This window comes from Bombus pyrosoma, linkage group LG3, assembly GCF_014825855.1.
Source record: "Bombus pyrosoma isolate SC7728 linkage group LG3, ASM1482585v1, whole genome shotgun sequence".
Taxonomy (NCBI): Eukaryota; Metazoa; Arthropoda; class Insecta; order Hymenoptera; family Apidae; genus Bombus; species Bombus pyrosoma.
The window spans coordinates 8,872,347-8,891,106 of NC_057772.1; the positions used below are offsets into that span (position 1 = coordinate 8,872,347).

An 18,760-nucleotide genomic window follows, 5' to 3' on the forward strand; every position below is an offset into this window, starting at 1 on the left:
CTTAATTTATTACCTTGTAATACACGCGTTAATACTTGAGCGAATTTAATGAAAATCTAGAACTTAGTAAAATTACATAGTTCAACAAATTAAGAATTTTTGATCAGATGTTAAAGGTAATAAAAGCAAATATTTCAAAATATGGATTTTCAAGATGCTTTGTAGTTATTATAACTATTAAATTACGTGACTAACTAATTAGAGAATTATCCTTAAACTTAAAGTAATAGATACAATTCATTCATTAACTTTTACTTATCTTTTTTAATTACGAAAATTAAATAATTTACAATTTTTAAGAAACAATGAGTTATTATAGTCTATGTTATAATGTATAAATGATACTTTAATCTTTCTAATCTTGACGCACATTGATCTTTCAAATTACGAAGCTATCGAGTCTTTTTACTTGAAGATCGATTATAGCATCCATCATAAATTTTAATACCACTATTAATATAGAGTATTATAGAGTGTCAAGAATGAATTTTACTTTTGTGTATTATTAAATACACAAAAACTCAATTCCAAAAATGTATTGACAATCCTTAAAATATATTCATATTTAATAAATCGATCTTCTTCGAATAGTCTTATAGAATGTAACTGCCCAAATTGTATAGAAGAAGAAAAATTCTTAGGATGTTATAGGTATGCAAATACATTCAGATACATAGAGATACAAATTATTTATTATTTTTTATACAAGATGTCAAATCGTTGGACAATTTACACATCCGCACAATAATTATATTATCAGGATACGATACAAACATCTTCAAGAAGTCAATAGGTGTCGCAGTAAATCTTACGTTCATCTAATACCTTCCCATGTCGATAATCTATGACGTAAATTGAAAATCGTATACTTCCACGATCGGAATCTACAGTTATACGGGGTATTCGAAAATAATCTATCATGATCATCACAATGTTATTCTACGACTTTGGATCGGTATAGATTTGCAAGAAAGTAGCCGCAAAATTAAACTTTGCCTTGTAACGCAAAGCCGAATTTTTGTTCTTATTGTATCGTATTGTACTCATCACGAAGATCAAAGCCTTAAAGGAACCATCGATCGCAACTCAACTGTTCTCTTGGAAAAAAATATTAAAACGCCATTAGTTTTCGAATTCACTTTATTTGTAATGCGCTTACATTTTGCAGTCACGCGTGAGGATAGCACCTGTTATCGCACGTACATACGCCAGATGTATCTTTACATATATCTTCCTTTCTTTTTCTCTTTCTTTTCTTCTCGTTATTTACATTCTATACTTCGGCCAATTCTCTACCCAATATTACGCATTGACTTTAGGCAATAAAAACTATATTTAATCCGATGTTTTAATTATTTAACGGATGTAACTCATCTATCCAAACTATGAACGATATCTTTCACGACTTCCAAAAGCCATTTGTGTTAGAACTGGCGAACGAGCAAGTCACAGACGAGAAGCAAGTCTACATCCTATTCACCACGATCCAATCATTTCATTCAAAAATTAATGGGTTAGTCGACTAGTGTGAGGTGGAGAATTATCATCGACCGACCTACCAATTTTTTCATCATCTAAATTTAAGGCGCAATCTTGCTCAGAAACTTGGCCAAATATAGAAATGCGAGTCCGGCTGCTTAAATAGCAAGAAAGGAAGAATAGAAGATATGGGATTTATAATCGTGGTTTTGGGGCATTTACGTGCGACACTGGATGCTATTTCCCTTGTATCTGATTGCAAAATAAAATAAGTATTATTATTACACGTAAAATAAGTTCTAAAGCTAATGGCACCTTAACATTTTTTTCCCAACAGGACAGTTGAGTTACGATCCTGAGTGTTCTTCTGAAATTTGTTATCCTCATGAGAAGAATACGATGCAATAAGAAAAATTGTGACCTTGAATTTTAAGATGAGGGCCATTCTTGCGGCTATTTTTTTTGCAAATCTTCGTCGAATCAGAGACGTAGAATAACACTATGATGCTCGTGACAAATTATTCTTTGTGCATCTGAATACAGAATATCACTATCAGGCGGCTCAGAAAACTCGGAAAATTCCTGTGACGTTACATCGATAAGTTTCCATAATTCCGTTACGATTCTATTGCTAATCATCCGGATGAAAACTTTCACTGGCAATTCTGTCATTTGCAATTAGTCTCTTCCATTCATGGAATTATAATCTGGCATATGAAACAATTCTAAATTTTCAAAATTGTATTACTTGAAAATCTTCGGCCGAGACAATTGAAACATCCTTTATTATCAGTGAGAGGTAGAAGTCCGAGTAGCGGAGGATGAAACTTGTGGTGGGGATGGAGACGCGAAGGATAGAGATAGAGAGGCGAATAAAAAATAGAAAAAGAGAGCGAAAGACGGAAACTAAAGTAACAGAGCCGATGCCGAAGCAGAATGAAACCCACGTGGTATCTAACGTCTTGAAACAGTTAAAAATAAAGCATGCATATTTGCAGTAGATTATTAATAAACACATTGGTTGTTCTTCACATTTCTAATAAAGGATACATCGCAGAGGAGAAAGATAAAGAGCATAACGTTTAATTTCCTTATTTCATTGACATGATTGGTCACAGTCGTAAATCTATTCTTTTTTAATTCTGTTTGGTAGATTATCATTGGCCAAATCAGCGATTAATCTCTTGTTTCGTGTTGTATAGCGACAGCATCCTGTTTTATTTATTTTTAAAGCAGTAGTAGGTGGCGTGGGTATCGGGCATCTGATTTGTCAAACTAAAGCTCACCAGGCAACTAACAAAGAAAAATATACAACACATATGTATATGTAGTCTCTGTAGAAGTCGCTCATCAGGCGATAAGATTAAAGGAAATGCCTACCCGGATCTAGCAATTTCACTGTTCTTCTTCTGATATCTTGTGTTCTATTTATTTGGTTTGCGAATCTGGGAAATAAGAATGAACGAAGGGCGGTTCATTAGAGCACATAATGATCGAGGTTACTTTATGGAACTTGTTATTTAATTGTTCAAGCAGCGCTTGTTGACACATTTATCGAGTGTTTTTCTTGAAAGTTCTAGGACAACGTTGAATAATAATCTCAATATCCATTTTATCCCACAATAACAGTATTCCTAACTTCCTCAGATGATCTACGCTCTTTATCCTTGTTTTACGATTTATATCCTCATGTTTGTAAATTATTATCGTGTATGGTATGATAAACTGATTAATGATGTTTTAACGTGTACTTATACCTACAGATTATAATTATTTATCATTCGTACTATTATTTATCTTTTGAAATACGCGAAAGGAAAACTTCCATTTAATTGATTTACAACTGCAAGTAAATCATTGTAACTTTCAGGATTAACTGATTAATGTCTGCAATCACAAGTAAACGGTCATATATCGTTCGACTCACTACATAATTAAACCATCCAGATAAACATTGATTCTCTATTAATCTTTCTACGTTACACACGAATCGAATCACCAGGTGCACACATCAATTTTTAATACCATCAATATTTACGGCGATAAATTTGACTGTATTACTATCGACCGTGGCATTGCATTAAATTGTACCGTTTTATCGATGGTAAGACTACAACAAAAATTGCAATAAAAAATTAATTCAAGTATAAAACTTGATTGAAGAATTTTTATACGACAATCTTGCTCTTATCTTAACAAACAAACTTCTACTGTTTCAAGAAAACATTTCGTACGAAGTTGAAACGAGGAATCACGCACATTAATAACGATTTTCTCATACTTTGTCCAAACTGAATCATTTTTTTTTACTAGAAACGCACGATTACGATCGAAAGAACGCAACAAGATTACTTCTACTCTTTTCGTGCCTATGTGACCCGAACCAGATTAGATATTAGACATTCCAATGAAGCATATTATAAAAATATGGATAGTTCTTAAATATTTCGTCTTAGTATTCAATATCTGCGTGCTCCGCGCTTCTTGTAAATAAAGTATCCAAAAAAAAAAAAAAAAGATATCTGAGACACGAACGTGAAAAAGAAGCGAGGAGAACAGCAGGGTTAAAGAATCTGAGAAGAGTATCGTCGACGACAACAAGTTCTTTGATTTTTGCCGATGGCTTGTGTTATCGAGCGGGAAAATTCGCGGCAATCAATCGTTGGACGCCTAAAACGTCGCTGCATTAACGTAGCAAAGAATTACGAAAGGTAAAGTGTTTTTTAAGGTAAACCGGCTCGTTTCACTTTGTAGATGCCGGTGTCGAGTAGGCTTGGTAAAGGTACATACTCGAGCCGCATCGTCGCTCGTCCGAATCATGCCGTGAGTGACCAGTAAACGAAATGGCAACGAGTACTCTGTGTGCCGTGTACGTGGTATGATGCTATATAAATAATACTTGGCGCGAACCCTGATCAGTCGAGTTGCGGCGGCCGTACCTGTCGCAACACACAATAATGCATCGTACCATAACAAACTGAAACCGGTTGTCCTTTTTCACATCTTTCGCTGCTTCGCGTTCTCATTTACCTTAACCTTGTTCCGTACTTGCGTCGTGCGACTCTTATATATATATATATATACATATATTTCTATTTTATTCTTTTTGACGCACCGCATCCAGGTGATATACTTCGCGTGTCTCTCCTTCTATCTTTGTCTCTTCTCTTTGTCCTTATTTCTCGGTGTGTACAGAAGAAGTGACCCACCAGAATGTCGCACGACAATTTCGGATTTACCTCGAGTACGGTGAGTGACACTATTTATATTTACTTTGCTCTCCTTGCTTATGTTTACCTTGTTTACGTAGGATGCTCGCACTAAATACATCGATTACGCACTGATATGCTTTGTCGTTCACGATATATGGATCGTTCTTTTTTAGCGGGCATTTATATTCAGATTGTATCGATATATAGTATAGGAAATCGTTAAAGGTCGATTAGGCGAATTAGCATTGCTTTTAACTATGACATGTAATGTAAATTTTTTCGAGGCAATTGATATTTAAATTGTAGGTAGGGATAGAACAGAGATCTGTTATCCACTGGGTGAATTGGCGGTATGATTCGATTCTTGTTTGATTCGATCTTTCTATCAATGTATATCTGTGTTAATTAATTTCTAGGTGAGTAGAAATGGGCATATTCGTTATGTTAGATATATTAATATGACACATGTAATTCGATTGTAGTTTAATTACTTTCATTTCAGTTTGGGAAATTTTATTTTTATACGAAGTATGAAGATTATTTTCATTTGATCAATCTAATTGTTTAAAAATTGCACGATATACTGTGGTCGATATGAGTGACGTGTTTCACGTTTATTTCTTCTCTTCCTCTTCAGTAAAACTTTTCCTTTGGAGAAGAAAATTGGAATACGTTTTACACGACGAAATTTGTCATTTTATAAAATACGAAGAAACACAATAGTAAATTCGTAATGTACAAGGAAATATGTTTGTTGAATTATTTTTAAATTATATAGGCACACTTGTCAGAATTTTCGATCATAAATAAATACTTTAGGAAAAAAACGTGATCTTTTTATTACAATTTGTCACTATAATATTTTTCTTCTTCACAAGTATTAAAATTATCGTTCATTAATAAAAACACTATTTATTTCGTATTTCGTTGCAAATATTTTATCATATAATTCTATGATAATTTGCGCAATCTCACGTTGTGATCTATCTCGATTATAATGAAAATTGATTAATTCATGCAGTTCTACTGTAGTATTTCAAGATTCTGTATCTTCAAATACATCTAAAATATACAAAAATATTTAAAAGAAGATTATACAGAAAAGATTAATATGAATCGAATATTCAAAATTCGCCAAATACTGTAGATTTTTTGACGAAACTTTGCATCTTTCACATTCAAACAAGCAATAATACTAATGAAATATTATTACACATGAAGTTAAAAATGTTTCGCATTAATATAGTATATTTTTTAGACAAAATTAGTAAAACTAGTAAAATATTCATTATGAGCCACTGCGTATTCGATTCCGCGGTTGCTATTAATCGATCGATCTCGAATATCATCGAAAAGGGAAAGTTCTTGTCTGAATGAAAAATTGTCCACATTGAAGGACAATATTGACCAGAACTATGTGACGTCAATGCTCGCAATACGCAGAGGAAATTCGTGATTTAAATTGAAGCAAGTTTTTTATGCTCGAGATCGGATCGAATTCCTCGACAAGTTTTTTTCTGCCGAGATTTCAGTCATTAGGATGTGAAATTCGATTGGAACTGTGAACCGCTTTTGTCGAACGGTCAGTGAAACCGTGTGTCCTTCGTATCGAGATTGCTATACTTTTTTATTCCTTTTTTTTTTTGCGAGTTCCAATCTTCTTTTTGCGATTTATTAGATTTGTAGTTCCTGAACGAGAAAAAAATTAAATAACTTCAGCCTGAAATCGATTGATCTCATCGTGACTTATAACTTCTTCATTTGCAACAGTTGGTGGTTGATACTATATTGTCAGGGAATCTTTTTTAATATTACTTTCACTTTCTTTCTATGATTGTAAGATCGAATTTTCGTTTAAATTATGTCTGAAGATCCCGAATTTATTTATTATTAATTTAGTAACATTTTAATACTCTAAAATACAAATTACGATTTCTAAATATAAAAGGTTTCTAAATATAAAAAGAATCTTTCTTCTAAAAATGTTGAAAATTTGAGATTTCTTTATACAAGTAACATTGTGAATTAATTATTACTTAATTAATTAATCAATTACACGATGCTACTGATACTTCTTCTGATAATAAAAAAGGAAATGTTTTTAACTCAAAATAGACAAAACAAATATTATTAGACAGATAAAAATGAGATGAATATTATTTATTGATCGAAAATATGCTTATTCACGTTGAACCAATTTCTTTGATTCAACAATTCATGTTATCACAGGTAATCGTTAGGATGATAAGTAAAAATTCGGTAATCCCGTAAATAGATCAGTGAACCTTATCCAAACAGAGGTCGTTAAATTGTTGCACACATAGACGCGTGAATAAAAAAATTTATGTTAAGAATCGATAATCCCCGTGTTGATATTGTGAATTTAGGTATTAATGTGAGCAATTGGGATCATTGACAATAAGACGTTTGTGATATTTGAATTCGTTCTAATAACTGTAATATATATATATATATAAAATTTGTGGAATTTAAATATCAGGGCCCTTTTTCGCAATTGAACCAATATGTAAATAAATTTTTCAAATTACGAATCATCCGATTATTATACTATTTCGTTTAATGCCGTAAAATTCTAGTTAACGTTGAAAGATTAAATATACGAACGCCTAGAAATAGAATAGTTTAAGTAATTTCATAATAAAAAAAATGTCTAATGTTGGAAGGTTGAATATCTGAAAGTTAAAAAACTGATAATTCGTGTAATTTCGTAATCTGAAAGCTCTTAATATCAGAAGATCGGGGGCTTGAAAATCGGGAGACTTTATCTAAGAATCAAAATTGAGGTTAATCTACGAATCGACAAATGTCATTGTATCATTCCCTCGTTAGAATTTTGCTTACCTCTATCTGATTCGTAGCGAGCAAATCGTATACGTATGTGCTTGACGTGTCGTTTTTCTTGAAACGATTCGACAGCTTCTAGCAGGAGAATCGAGGAAAAATGGTTTCTCTCCTCTGGGAATCGACCTTAGTGCCGTATCTCTGAGAGAGAAAAAAAATTATTGCCCTCAATAACAATACTGGCCGCGATATCAAATGTTTGTTACACTGATTACTTAGCTCCGTCATTTGGACTTGTTCGTCTTGTTTTCGTAGATCGTATTACCTGATAAGGGGGAGATCGTTCGAATGGAACTTTTTTAGGGAATGTTCCTATGATAATAACAGTTACGTGAGAAACTTAGAAATTTTCTCGCTGAGGTAAAGCAGCTGATTCGATAATACGAATATTCGATAGTAGACGTTTTAGACGCAATTTTTCATTCGATTAGGTTTGTTACGACGACGAGAGGCGATAAAATTTTAGCTATCGTAATAATAGTGATTTATTAGAAGAGAAATTAAATTTTCATAGCGTACGCTTCGCTATCACTAGACTGCGGATTTTTATGCATTTATGTAAATTTAGAGATAAAAAAAAAATGCAGAAAATGCGTATAATAAATAAAAATATACGAAATATCAAAAGTAGGATGCTTATTGTAATTTTTAATAGACAAAACGAATCTTCACGCAAGTTTCATCTTTTTAGTTGTGCCCACAACTAAATATAAATTTGCATACAAATTCGCGGTCTAAATATTACCATCGATCATTGATGATACGATTATTATTTGGCAGAATTCAAATATTTGTCTTGGATTTTCTAATGAAAAGTACATATATAGCGACACTGTGTCGTTATGAGAGAATAAAAATAAATGATAGCGATTTCAATTAGAGTTGTAGTCTGTTTGCATGCTTCCATTGATCAAAGTTTTATCAACTGAAGTTCCAAAGGAATTGACGCCTTAAACTCTAAGTGAAACTTAAGTGAACTTGTTAAAGGTTATACACACAGGAATTGATAGTAGCTATTTACTTACGTATGTTTGTATATATGTAAGACAATTGAACACCAGATAAGCGGCTAACTCGTTGCTTCATGATCGTTTCTGTAACTATTTTATTGACATTCTTGTCGGAGATGCGGCACATTGATAATTTGTATTCAGTGATCCTTATGAAGAATTGAAATTAACGTTTACATAACAATGTAGCCTGCTTCTGTTGCATCGAAATATAATGTATAATTCATGTTACGAGTGTGATTCGATGCTATAAAGCTAATAAATTTTATTATGGAGATACTATATGTAACAATACTGTTCGTCGATGCTATGATAATTATCATTTTACACAGTATGTGTAAGTTTATTAAATGGCAATCGATTAAGGATCACGCAATGGGATAAAGCATAAAAACGAATTTGGAAGTCTGAAAATTCAGAACTTTGAAAATACGAAAGTCTGGTACTTTGGAATTCTGAAGATTCAATGTTCCGTTGATTTAATTTGAGTCAGGTTGATGTAAATTATTTCAAGTAGTTGAATCGAACCAACAAATCTAACTGTAACCAAGATGTACATATTTAATAGAAGGAGTGATTCTGGAAAGACTGTGTCTATACATAACTTTACGCACGTGTATGCCAAATAAGAGAAACAATAAACGATATGTTTATCAATATTCTAAATGATATAACAGTATAACAATATGATTGGCGCCAAGGTAAGGTATAATAGATATTAACTTAGGTTCCACGAATACCGAAGTATGGCGAAAAGCATTAAAGTTATTTGAAGAGCTTGATCTATTTATTTCGCGTACCCCACTTAGTCATCGATCTCGAAGTCGATCTATCGTCCAATGAGATTCAAATTACATATTGCGTAGATGTTTCCTAACCTATACCAAGTATGAGCACATGATTGAAAATATTCCGCTGGTTTTCAAACAGATTGATGTTAGTCATGGAAATGTACAAGTAACAATTTTTATCATAGGACTGTCAATATTTGTACATGGCAGCTTCTGGTTATATCGATTTAATCCATATTTTGTTCTGGTGTAATAGTTGTTTTACATTCAGGAGGTTAGACTCGATGATTTCGTAATGGAGGAATTTATACGCTTATTTTAATTTCAACGAGATGTCTCCAATTATCATTAAATTGCGCAGAAAAAATCGAACCTTTAAGATTCCAAATACTCAATTACTAGATAACGAATATTTAAGCATTTATTTGTAAAAGATTAAAAAATGTCCCGGATGCACGTAATATGTAGAAATTCGCAAAATATTCAAAGTAAGGTACTCATTGTAATATTTAGTGAGTAGAGAAAATTTTTATTTCATTGTATCTAGTTCTATTTGATATTTAATGAGTGGACTAAATTTTTATCTAGTTATTTTTAGTTCCATTTAAAATTTAGCGGATGGATCAAACGTAGTTCCATTTAGTTCCATCTAGTTCCAAAAATATAAAATTGCACAAACATCTGCAATCTATTAATTACGATGTCTTTGTATATAAAATCTCTATGTTACATAAAAATATAATTATTAATATTAAGGAAAATAATTTCTTTATTGAGAAAGGTTCCCTTATGATCTATTAATTGTTTTCATTTCATTCTAGTGTTATGCAATAATTTTTTATACACTGTTTAATGAATTTTATCTGAATAGAAATTCTAAATGATAAGAAAAAGTAGTAGGATTAAAATCATACATTGATAAACAAAGACGTCCTTGTATTTGAGAATGTCCTTACATTCCTACACGCTTAATAATTAAATTGTTTTGTGTAAATAACAGGAATTATTATCTACGTTTGATAACAGGCAAAAAGTTTATACGATTCATCTATCTACGCGCGTGTGTTTATTCGTATTATGATTTCTGTCGCATTATAACAAGATATTAATGAGCTTGAATATTTGGTTTACTTTACGTTACGAGTTTCACAAGTTGATTTATTGTAGAATGTAATATTTGTTTGATAATTGTTGCGTAATTATTGGAGTACACCGTTCTAAGAGAAAGGAAGGATTGTTTTAAAGGCAAATGTTGATTCTGCGATTAGGCAAATACGTAGTTATTAGCGTGGGTAGTATATTAGGAATTAACAAGGTGTTCGCATTTAGGTAGCGCATCACGTAGCATACTAAACAGAAGATTTGATGAGAGTTTAACTGAGGCAGTGTATTTAAGCAACGAATTAAAAGTAACGAAATCCGATGTTTCATAAATTTGAAAAATTCGATAAATCGAGTAAGAAAATATGAAAATGTAAAAATTTGAAATTTAAGATCATTGAGAATTTCACATTTCGAGATTTTATAAACTCAAACGTTTTTATAACTTGGAAAATTTAATGGTTCGAAAGTTTAAAATTCCGAGGATTCGAGAATTTACAGAATAAGATTTAAAGCTTGAAAGTTTAAACGTTTAGTATCGTAAAAATTTGAAAACTGAAAAATTCCAAGGCATCGGATTTCAATAACTTGATAATTTAAAGAGCTAATTATGATCGATGGTCTATTGTACTTAACATTATTTCTTGAGCCTTATGTGACGTATTATACGATCTTCAACAGTACAACGGTGACGTCGCAATAAACAAAAATTATTATCAGTAAATTTCTAGTCACGTTTCTGTGAAACGTAAGTATCTTTTTGGCTGAGAATCATCCAATATTCGCGCAGCTTCGAAAGATGTAAATCGATATAGAAATTAATGAGCAACATGTGCGTTTGGTTTCATCGTATTTTCCTAAAAAGGAACGGTGCAACTGGTGGATCAGCAACCGTGAAATAACTTTCTATTTAGTTGGCCAATAAATTCACCTGTTTCCCCGATGCGCGTACGGTTTACACAGTTATTTGCAAAAGGTGCCATCGATAACGTTTTTGTTGGATAATAAGTCGCTTAACTTGTGGCCACATAACTTAAACAAACGGTATCATAAATCAATATGAACTTTTTTATCTCATTTTAGATTATATTCCTCAGAATAAGAAAACGTTAGAGTTTTTCTGAATTGTTTTAAAAATTGAAAAATTTAGTAGCTTAGAGATGGCGTCATATGCCATCAAGGATTATTTTATAGATAGACAGATAAATAACTTTATTTTGCTATCTTTCTATCTTGAAAAGGTAATTGGCATTTGATTGTGTATACAATATCAATGTACATATACGTCAATACACTTTAAGGGTAATTACAATACTTGAAATAATTAACATACACGCGAGCCTTATTCAGCAATTCAAGGATTAGTTTATATTTTAGATTATATGTTTTGGAATTGAATAGATTATTGAAATATTTTTCAAGCGCTTTAACAACCGATTACTGTGATTAACGTATCTATAAATCAATAGGGATTATTTCACTTCATTCTAGATAATATTTCATAGAATTGAAAAATACTTGAATTTTTTTTAAATAGTATAGGAATCGATAGACGTAGAGTTTCTGAAGTTTATTATTCTATATAATTCTCAATGTTAAACTGAATATAATATTTAATTTTAAAGGATAGAATTTTGTAAACTCCAAGTTTAAACGTTTCTTAGAATTCATTAAAGAACATTTCTATTTAACATTCAAAATTGAATTAAATAAAAGTATTAAATTTCAAAGATTAGAATTTACAAAATCTTATGTTCAATACTAAATTCCAGAGAGAATTGTTCGGCCCACTAACGTACATACAGATATTAAAGGAAATAGCGAATACCAAATTGTCCAAAATAGTACAGACACACAACTTCAATAATCTACATATGTGCAAAAATATAATACGTAGATAACGATGTCCTACACTGTAAATTCAAGCAATTTTTTTAAGTTGCATAAAAAAAGAAACAAGGTGATTCACTCAATGATAAGATATTTAAAATTGTTTTAGAAGAAACATTCATTATCGCTCAAAGTTTCCTACAACAAATTACGTTAAGAAACGTACGCTTCATTTTTGTAAACAAGGAAATGTTCTCTGTGAAAAACATGGATATTGGTTCTATTATATATTCGTAGAATTCTATACAAGCCTAAATGTAAAATTGTATGGAGCAGCGTGATTGGTGTAACGAGATTTCCGGTCCCACCGATTAGTCGGTGCTAAATTGCTGGATATCCTCCTCCCGCATTTCTCGCTAATCTCCTTAAAAACTGGCATAACGTGTCAGTTTCAACACGATATCTTACGCACCGTAACGATACGATGCCTGTGTTTGGTACAAGATGGATTATTTCGAGATAGGTCGATAATCTGCGAATATCTTCCGATCGTGATTTAATTCGAAAGATGAGGGACTCTATTTTCTATGGAATTTTTTACGGAATTCTTGAATCAGATTGATCGTCAATTCTGATATTTAAACGTCCTGTAGATGTATATCATCACACATCATTGTATTATTTTATTAGAACTTTTATCTTAGAGTTTCTGTTGACGCTTGAATGGAAAAAAACGTTTATATTTTCTTTTCTTTTCGTTAGATATTTTTTCATGTTATTCTTTAAAATTTATTTAGAAATTTCTTATTATTTATTCTCCCTCTCTGTGATGAATAAATTAAATCTATAGTAGTAATTCGTTTGTTCTTTGAGAATGAACAATAAAATTAAGAAATTTACAAGCAGAATGGATTTTGACACATTCATGTAATGAGAGGCAATCAAAACGACATTATTGATAATTGAATTACAAATTACGTAAGTGATATTCCACATACACGACAAATGTTTATTAATATTAAGTACAGAAACGAACGATCGATATTTGTGTGTTAATGTTTATCTCAAAATTATCTTAATTAATTGCATAATTCGAATCATTTCAGATTAGGAATGATCGTTTCCCTTGAAACACGATGATTAATTAAAAAGCAGCCTGAATATAGTGTCGAGAATCTTGTATTAGCATATATTTTTGAATAATTAATAATTTATACTTTATTCCTTGATATTTCTCAGAGTCATGCAGGATTTATACAATCGTAATCATTACAGATTTTCATTTCCTAATCTTTAATAAACAGATTTTCGGTCGATCGATCCATCAAATCTCCTAGTCAAGTTCTTTCTTATCCAAGAATTAATTATTTCATCAAATTGTTTCACGTTCAATCTCCAAAATTTACAACACTGTGATTTCGATAACAGTAAATTAGATATCATCGAGATACCTTTATAACAGACAAACAAAATGTTTAACATTCTTTCCGTAGTTCTTAATTGTCTTATTATCGAGTTTCTCACATTGCGAGGAAAAATTGATTTTTTTTATCAGTCGTTAAGAGTAGGAACACATTTTCCAGATAGTTTCATAAAGAAACAAAGTGGAAATTTATGTTTGTATGAGCAACGTTTTATCCAAAGGAATGGAGCATTTAATTATTACATTAATTTATATTCTGTTTTCCTTCTTCGTATATACTATATTATATTGCAATTTTACATTAATTTTAATAGATTGCGGATGTTGATCATCATAGAAAATACGTGAAACGTTATCAAAAAAACGTAAAATATCCAAAGTAAAACGCTCGCTATAATAAATATCTAGCTGAAGGAACAAATATCTATTCGGGTTGTATTTCTTTAGCTGGACTTATAAAAAGCCGCACAGCTCTAATGGAAATGTGAAGTTGTATAAATATCCTCGGTCTATTAATTATGATATCGCTATAATATTATATTATATGACATACGAGTGCTATTATTAGACTTCGTATTTATATACAATTGATATATTTATGAACACAAATAAAGAAATAGAATCTAAATAGAAAACTTGTTTCATCTACTGAATATTATAACGTGCATTTTATTCTGCATATTTTATATATCTTTTTTCGTATCACGTGTATTTTGTAAATTTGTACACCTTGGGATTTTTCATAAATATTATTAATTGTAACTTATCGGAAGTTATAATGTTAATTCTACGCAATATCAAGCGTAGAACTCCTAGAAGGAGTGTCACGCTGTAAATTCGATTTTTCACGCAATTAGACTTTGCTTTTGTTAGGAAATAAATTATAAAATTGAGCGTAATCCAGTTGACAATAGCTGTCTCAAGCGACGAGACAGGGAAACTTATTTCAACTTGAGACTTGTTTCAACAGAATGATAATGACGATGCAGCTTTCGATGACTTTAAACGAGAAAAGCAGGCATCAAAGGCTTAAACGATTCATTTATTCACTAACTCGTGTTAATTGCCGGCTGTCAAATGAAAAGAAAGATCGATCCAAGTTTAATGAAATTCTTAATTCCGGTCGAATATGACGATAACGTGGCTTCATCGATCCAGTTTCATTCGCTTACTTTGATTAAACTCTTTTTAATTACCGGTTGGAACGTACATTATCTTGTAAACGATCTTTATCGTGCAATTAGGAAGAACTAAATCCGTAGAAGAACATGTTCTACGTATTAGTTTTCGAATGTTTCATTTTATGGATAAGATAATTTGGTGATGTGGGACAGTGAAACTATTGCTGAATGTTTAGTTATGTTTATTTACATTAAAGCTATTAAACTTTAATAAGTATGTTATAACTAATCAGAATTAAAATATATGTATGTATATATGTGATTACAATTTTATTTCAATGAAAGTAAACGTTATTGTTATCAAAAATATGTATGTAATATTATAAGATTAGAATACGTCATATATAATAACAGTGATATTTCAAGTGGCAAATATCATGACATTTTTGTGAAAAACTAGCTAATGAGATGCTATCAGCAAAACCATAAGAAAGACATAAAATTCAATTAAAAATAAGAGTATCTCAAACAAATATGTTAAAATTCTTTGTTTAAGTGGCCAGTATTTTTCCTTATCAGGATAATACCGATTAACTATTAATCAAATAATAATATCTTATCGACATCTTATACATCAGCATGTTATGTTGGTACAAACATAAGAACGTGTATGATGTACTTCTATGTAAGTACATCACAAAAAAAAAAAAAAAAAAAGAAAGAAAAGAAAAAACACCTTCGAGCAATTTTGAAGTTACAATCCTTTTATTTAGGGATTTTAAAGACAAATTATTTTAAGAGTTTAGTCGAGCAGTATGTTTATTGAAGTAATAACATCCTACTTCTCTGATTCGATAGCATAAATTGTTGAGCAATTTACGTTCTCTGGATTATTCACGTGTCATTTGTGTCATCAAGAGACTTTAAATATTTCCTCGATACTTCCTCCTTCTTTTCTTCCTTTCTTGCTTTATTAAATATTCTTGTAATTAGCATGTAATTTCAATGATTCGCACGTATATCACTTTGACAGCTGCAATTAATTTTAAACGGACTCACGTAGGTTATTCGTGTTTCATGGGACGATTCACTGTTTTCCCGATCGTCGTTTGACAAATGGATGTTATTTTTTTTATATAAATTTAGATCGTAAAGTAATTTGATGGTTACAAAATTTTCTGTGGAATTTTTCAAGTATTTAAATATTGATATTTTCTTTGTTTATTTCGATGTTTTAATTATATTACAGTTTTATCTCTATTTATTTATATATTGAACTACAAGGCTTCTCTCTAACTTTATTTCCTTTAATAACATAGTGACATATGTCTATCTCTTTGGTTTAATCAGTAAATCAACATATGTACCAAAATATCATTTAAATTCCCAAAAACGAACTACTGTAGTTGAATTTGAATAATCTTGGTAAAAATATTGCGAACTCTTGTTCGCTCCGGTCCCAATCTTAATTGATAAGAATAGCGAGAAATAAACATTTGTCCTCAGAAAACAAACAAGAAAATTCCATACAGAAGAGGTGAAACATTTCTATTGTTCCTATTAAAAGTAGGTCAACGAATGGTAACAAAATGAATGGTAACAATTAATACTCAATCTATTTATTGTCAACATGTGAACAATGGTAACTTAATTCGTGCCACGTTCGTGGTTAACAGCTCTCAATGACGTTGAAATGTCATTGGAAATCGTTAATTAACGAAGCGCAACGCTAGTTACATTATGTATCGGGTAAAACACCGATCAACTATATTAATACTTGTTTCATTCATTCTTCGTACGATTATTTAATGATATATTTGCATTATCTGCTTCCTCTTACAACACCATCGATTTATTCTTATGTCAGTTTAACGGTACCTTGAACAATATCCGTTTCGAATTCTTCCGCGATGTCGGTATCGTCATTCATATCGACGTCGATGAACGATCAGATCAGCGTGTTCATGTTAATCAAATTCAGCTTCTGGCTTTCGTAGAAGCGATTACGAAAAAAGTCGATATGACGTGCAGCAGCTCTGAGAAAGCCGTATAATTTGATTAGTCGTAAATAATCATATTTTTGCGAGTATCTCGCATATCTTTATTCGATCCTACGTGTTTATGACGCTTGTAATTAATTTTAATTTGATTGTAAACGATTATCTTTTAACAATTAATATCTTTGTACATGGTTTTTGGTATTTCTTGAAACGTTATCGTTTCGGGAACGTTCCTTCTATCGGAATATCAAACGATATTAATCTATTTAGCGACGAATTTATTAAATAGAGAGAGACAGAGTCGTTCGTTATTTTTCTTGGACAAAGTAAATATAAATAAGGTATTAGTTGTGTTATTGTATTTCTTGAAATTATACGTCGTACGAAGAATAGAATATTTATTCAGATTTTTATTTCTTGAGATTATATCTCATATGAAGGCTAGAATATACGCTCATTTTTATATTTATATTACATTTATATCTTTTGAAATTACGTTTAATATAAAAATAGAATATTTATTTGCATTATTATATCTTTCGAAATCATTTTTCATCAGCGCTCTATGAAGAACAGAATATTTATTCGGATTATTGTCTCTCTTCGAATCATCCTTAAATTAATGCAAAATTTAGTGGAACACATCATATATACTAGGAAAACTACACTGTCGACCATAAGTATTAGGACACTTACTGAAATTTGGTATAAATAACATTATTCCCATTGCTTTTATTTTTTTACTTATTTTATTATAAATCTATTATTTCTATCGTACCGTATGTGACTTCTAATATAAAACAAATAAAGCAAAATTTGTTAGAATTCTCCACTAAATACAGCAGACAGATATTTATGATCGACAGTATATGTCAGAAGCTAAGAACGAGCTTGCTTTGTCAGCAAATCAGTGAATAGGGACGTTCTTGGTCAGACACGTATAGCTATCTTTTGTGACTCCAGTGATGCGACAATATCTCCTATCTGGCGTCCAAAGAATATCTATCTACGTAGGAAAAATTTAATTTTTCGTATCGTTAATACGATCTAAGCTCTTAGTCTAATCTATAAAACATATCTTTATTTTTTAAAAAAGAAGAATCCTGTGATTCTTCGGTGTAATAAAATTTTCTTCACAATTACATTCTTATCGTTGAATCTCTTCAAATGTTTCTTATTGCACAGTACTACTTTGGAATACTTTACGAAAAATTTTTTAATTCTTAAAACATATAAATATTTAAACAAAATATTACGTGTAATATTAGATAATTTGTAAATATCGTATACCGGAATTATGTCAAATAAAAATAAAAGAATATAATATAAGATAATAATATATGATAATAATGTAACGTATGGACTAAATTGGGAGAAAAGCATAAATCTTGTCAATTTGATTGATATCGTGTTAGTCTGATATAATGACGTTTCGTCATTCGGAGTAACTGTTTATCAAATATATATACATAATAAGCAATTATAGTTAAATACCCACTCCAACTAAGTCAGTCGGAGATATCTGTATTAAATAATTAGAATTTAAACTGGTAAAGCTTATTTAACACATTTCAACATTCTCTTAAATTTTTGAACACATAGTAATTTAATTGAATTCAGTGTTAAATTATATTTACGTTAATTTTTATATTAATTCTTGTATTAATTTTAATTCATTTTATATCAATCGATGAATTTGTTAACAAATTATGAATTTCAAAATATTGGTAATATCGATATCGAGTTAACTTGCCATTTCGAATGTTATGGATATTATCAATAATTAAGTTTACATGTAGTTTCCACTTCAGTGGAATTCATGCAAAGATTTCGATTGCACAATGAACAACAAGTAGGTAATCTATTATCGAGGAATCTCTTTTTATCTTAAGACTATAATCCTGTACTTACAGCGTCTCACTGTCTATTCG

The 18,760-nt window shown here is 30.8% G+C and overlaps 2 protein-coding genes and 1 long non-coding RNA gene across 12 annotated transcripts in view; 1 reads left to right on the top strand and 2 right to left on the bottom strand.

The window, feature by feature from the left end:
* Positions 1-18,760, bottom strand: part of LOC122566050 (lysophospholipase D GDPD1-like) — a 58,150-nt gene that overhangs the window by 8,456 nt on the left and 30,934 nt on the right. The window lies entirely within an intron of this gene.
* On the bottom strand, positions 1,309-9,772 carry LOC122566051. 2 transcript variants are annotated; one of them, XR_006316379.1, is made up of 4 exons: positions 8,579-9,772; positions 7,554-7,694; positions 2,860-2,924; positions 1,309-2,772 (listed from the first exon to the last, which is right to left on the bottom strand). It is a non-coding gene; the product is annotated as an uncharacterized LOC122566051 (long non-coding RNA). The 2 variants fall into 2 exon arrangements; XR_006316380.1 differs by lacking the exons at positions 1,309-2,772; positions 2,860-2,924 and adding an exon at positions 5,194-6,380.
* Positions 4,382-18,760, top strand: part of LOC122566048 (proton-coupled amino acid transporter-like protein CG1139) — a 40,846-nt gene continuing 26,467 nt past the window's right edge. The window contains exon 1 of the mRNA XM_043722747.1: positions 4,382-4,728. Coding sequence (XP_043578682.1) covers positions 4,693-4,728 — 36 coding nt within the window. The 5' untranslated portion in view covers positions 4,382-4,692. The remainder of the gene's footprint in view (positions 4,729-18,760) is intronic.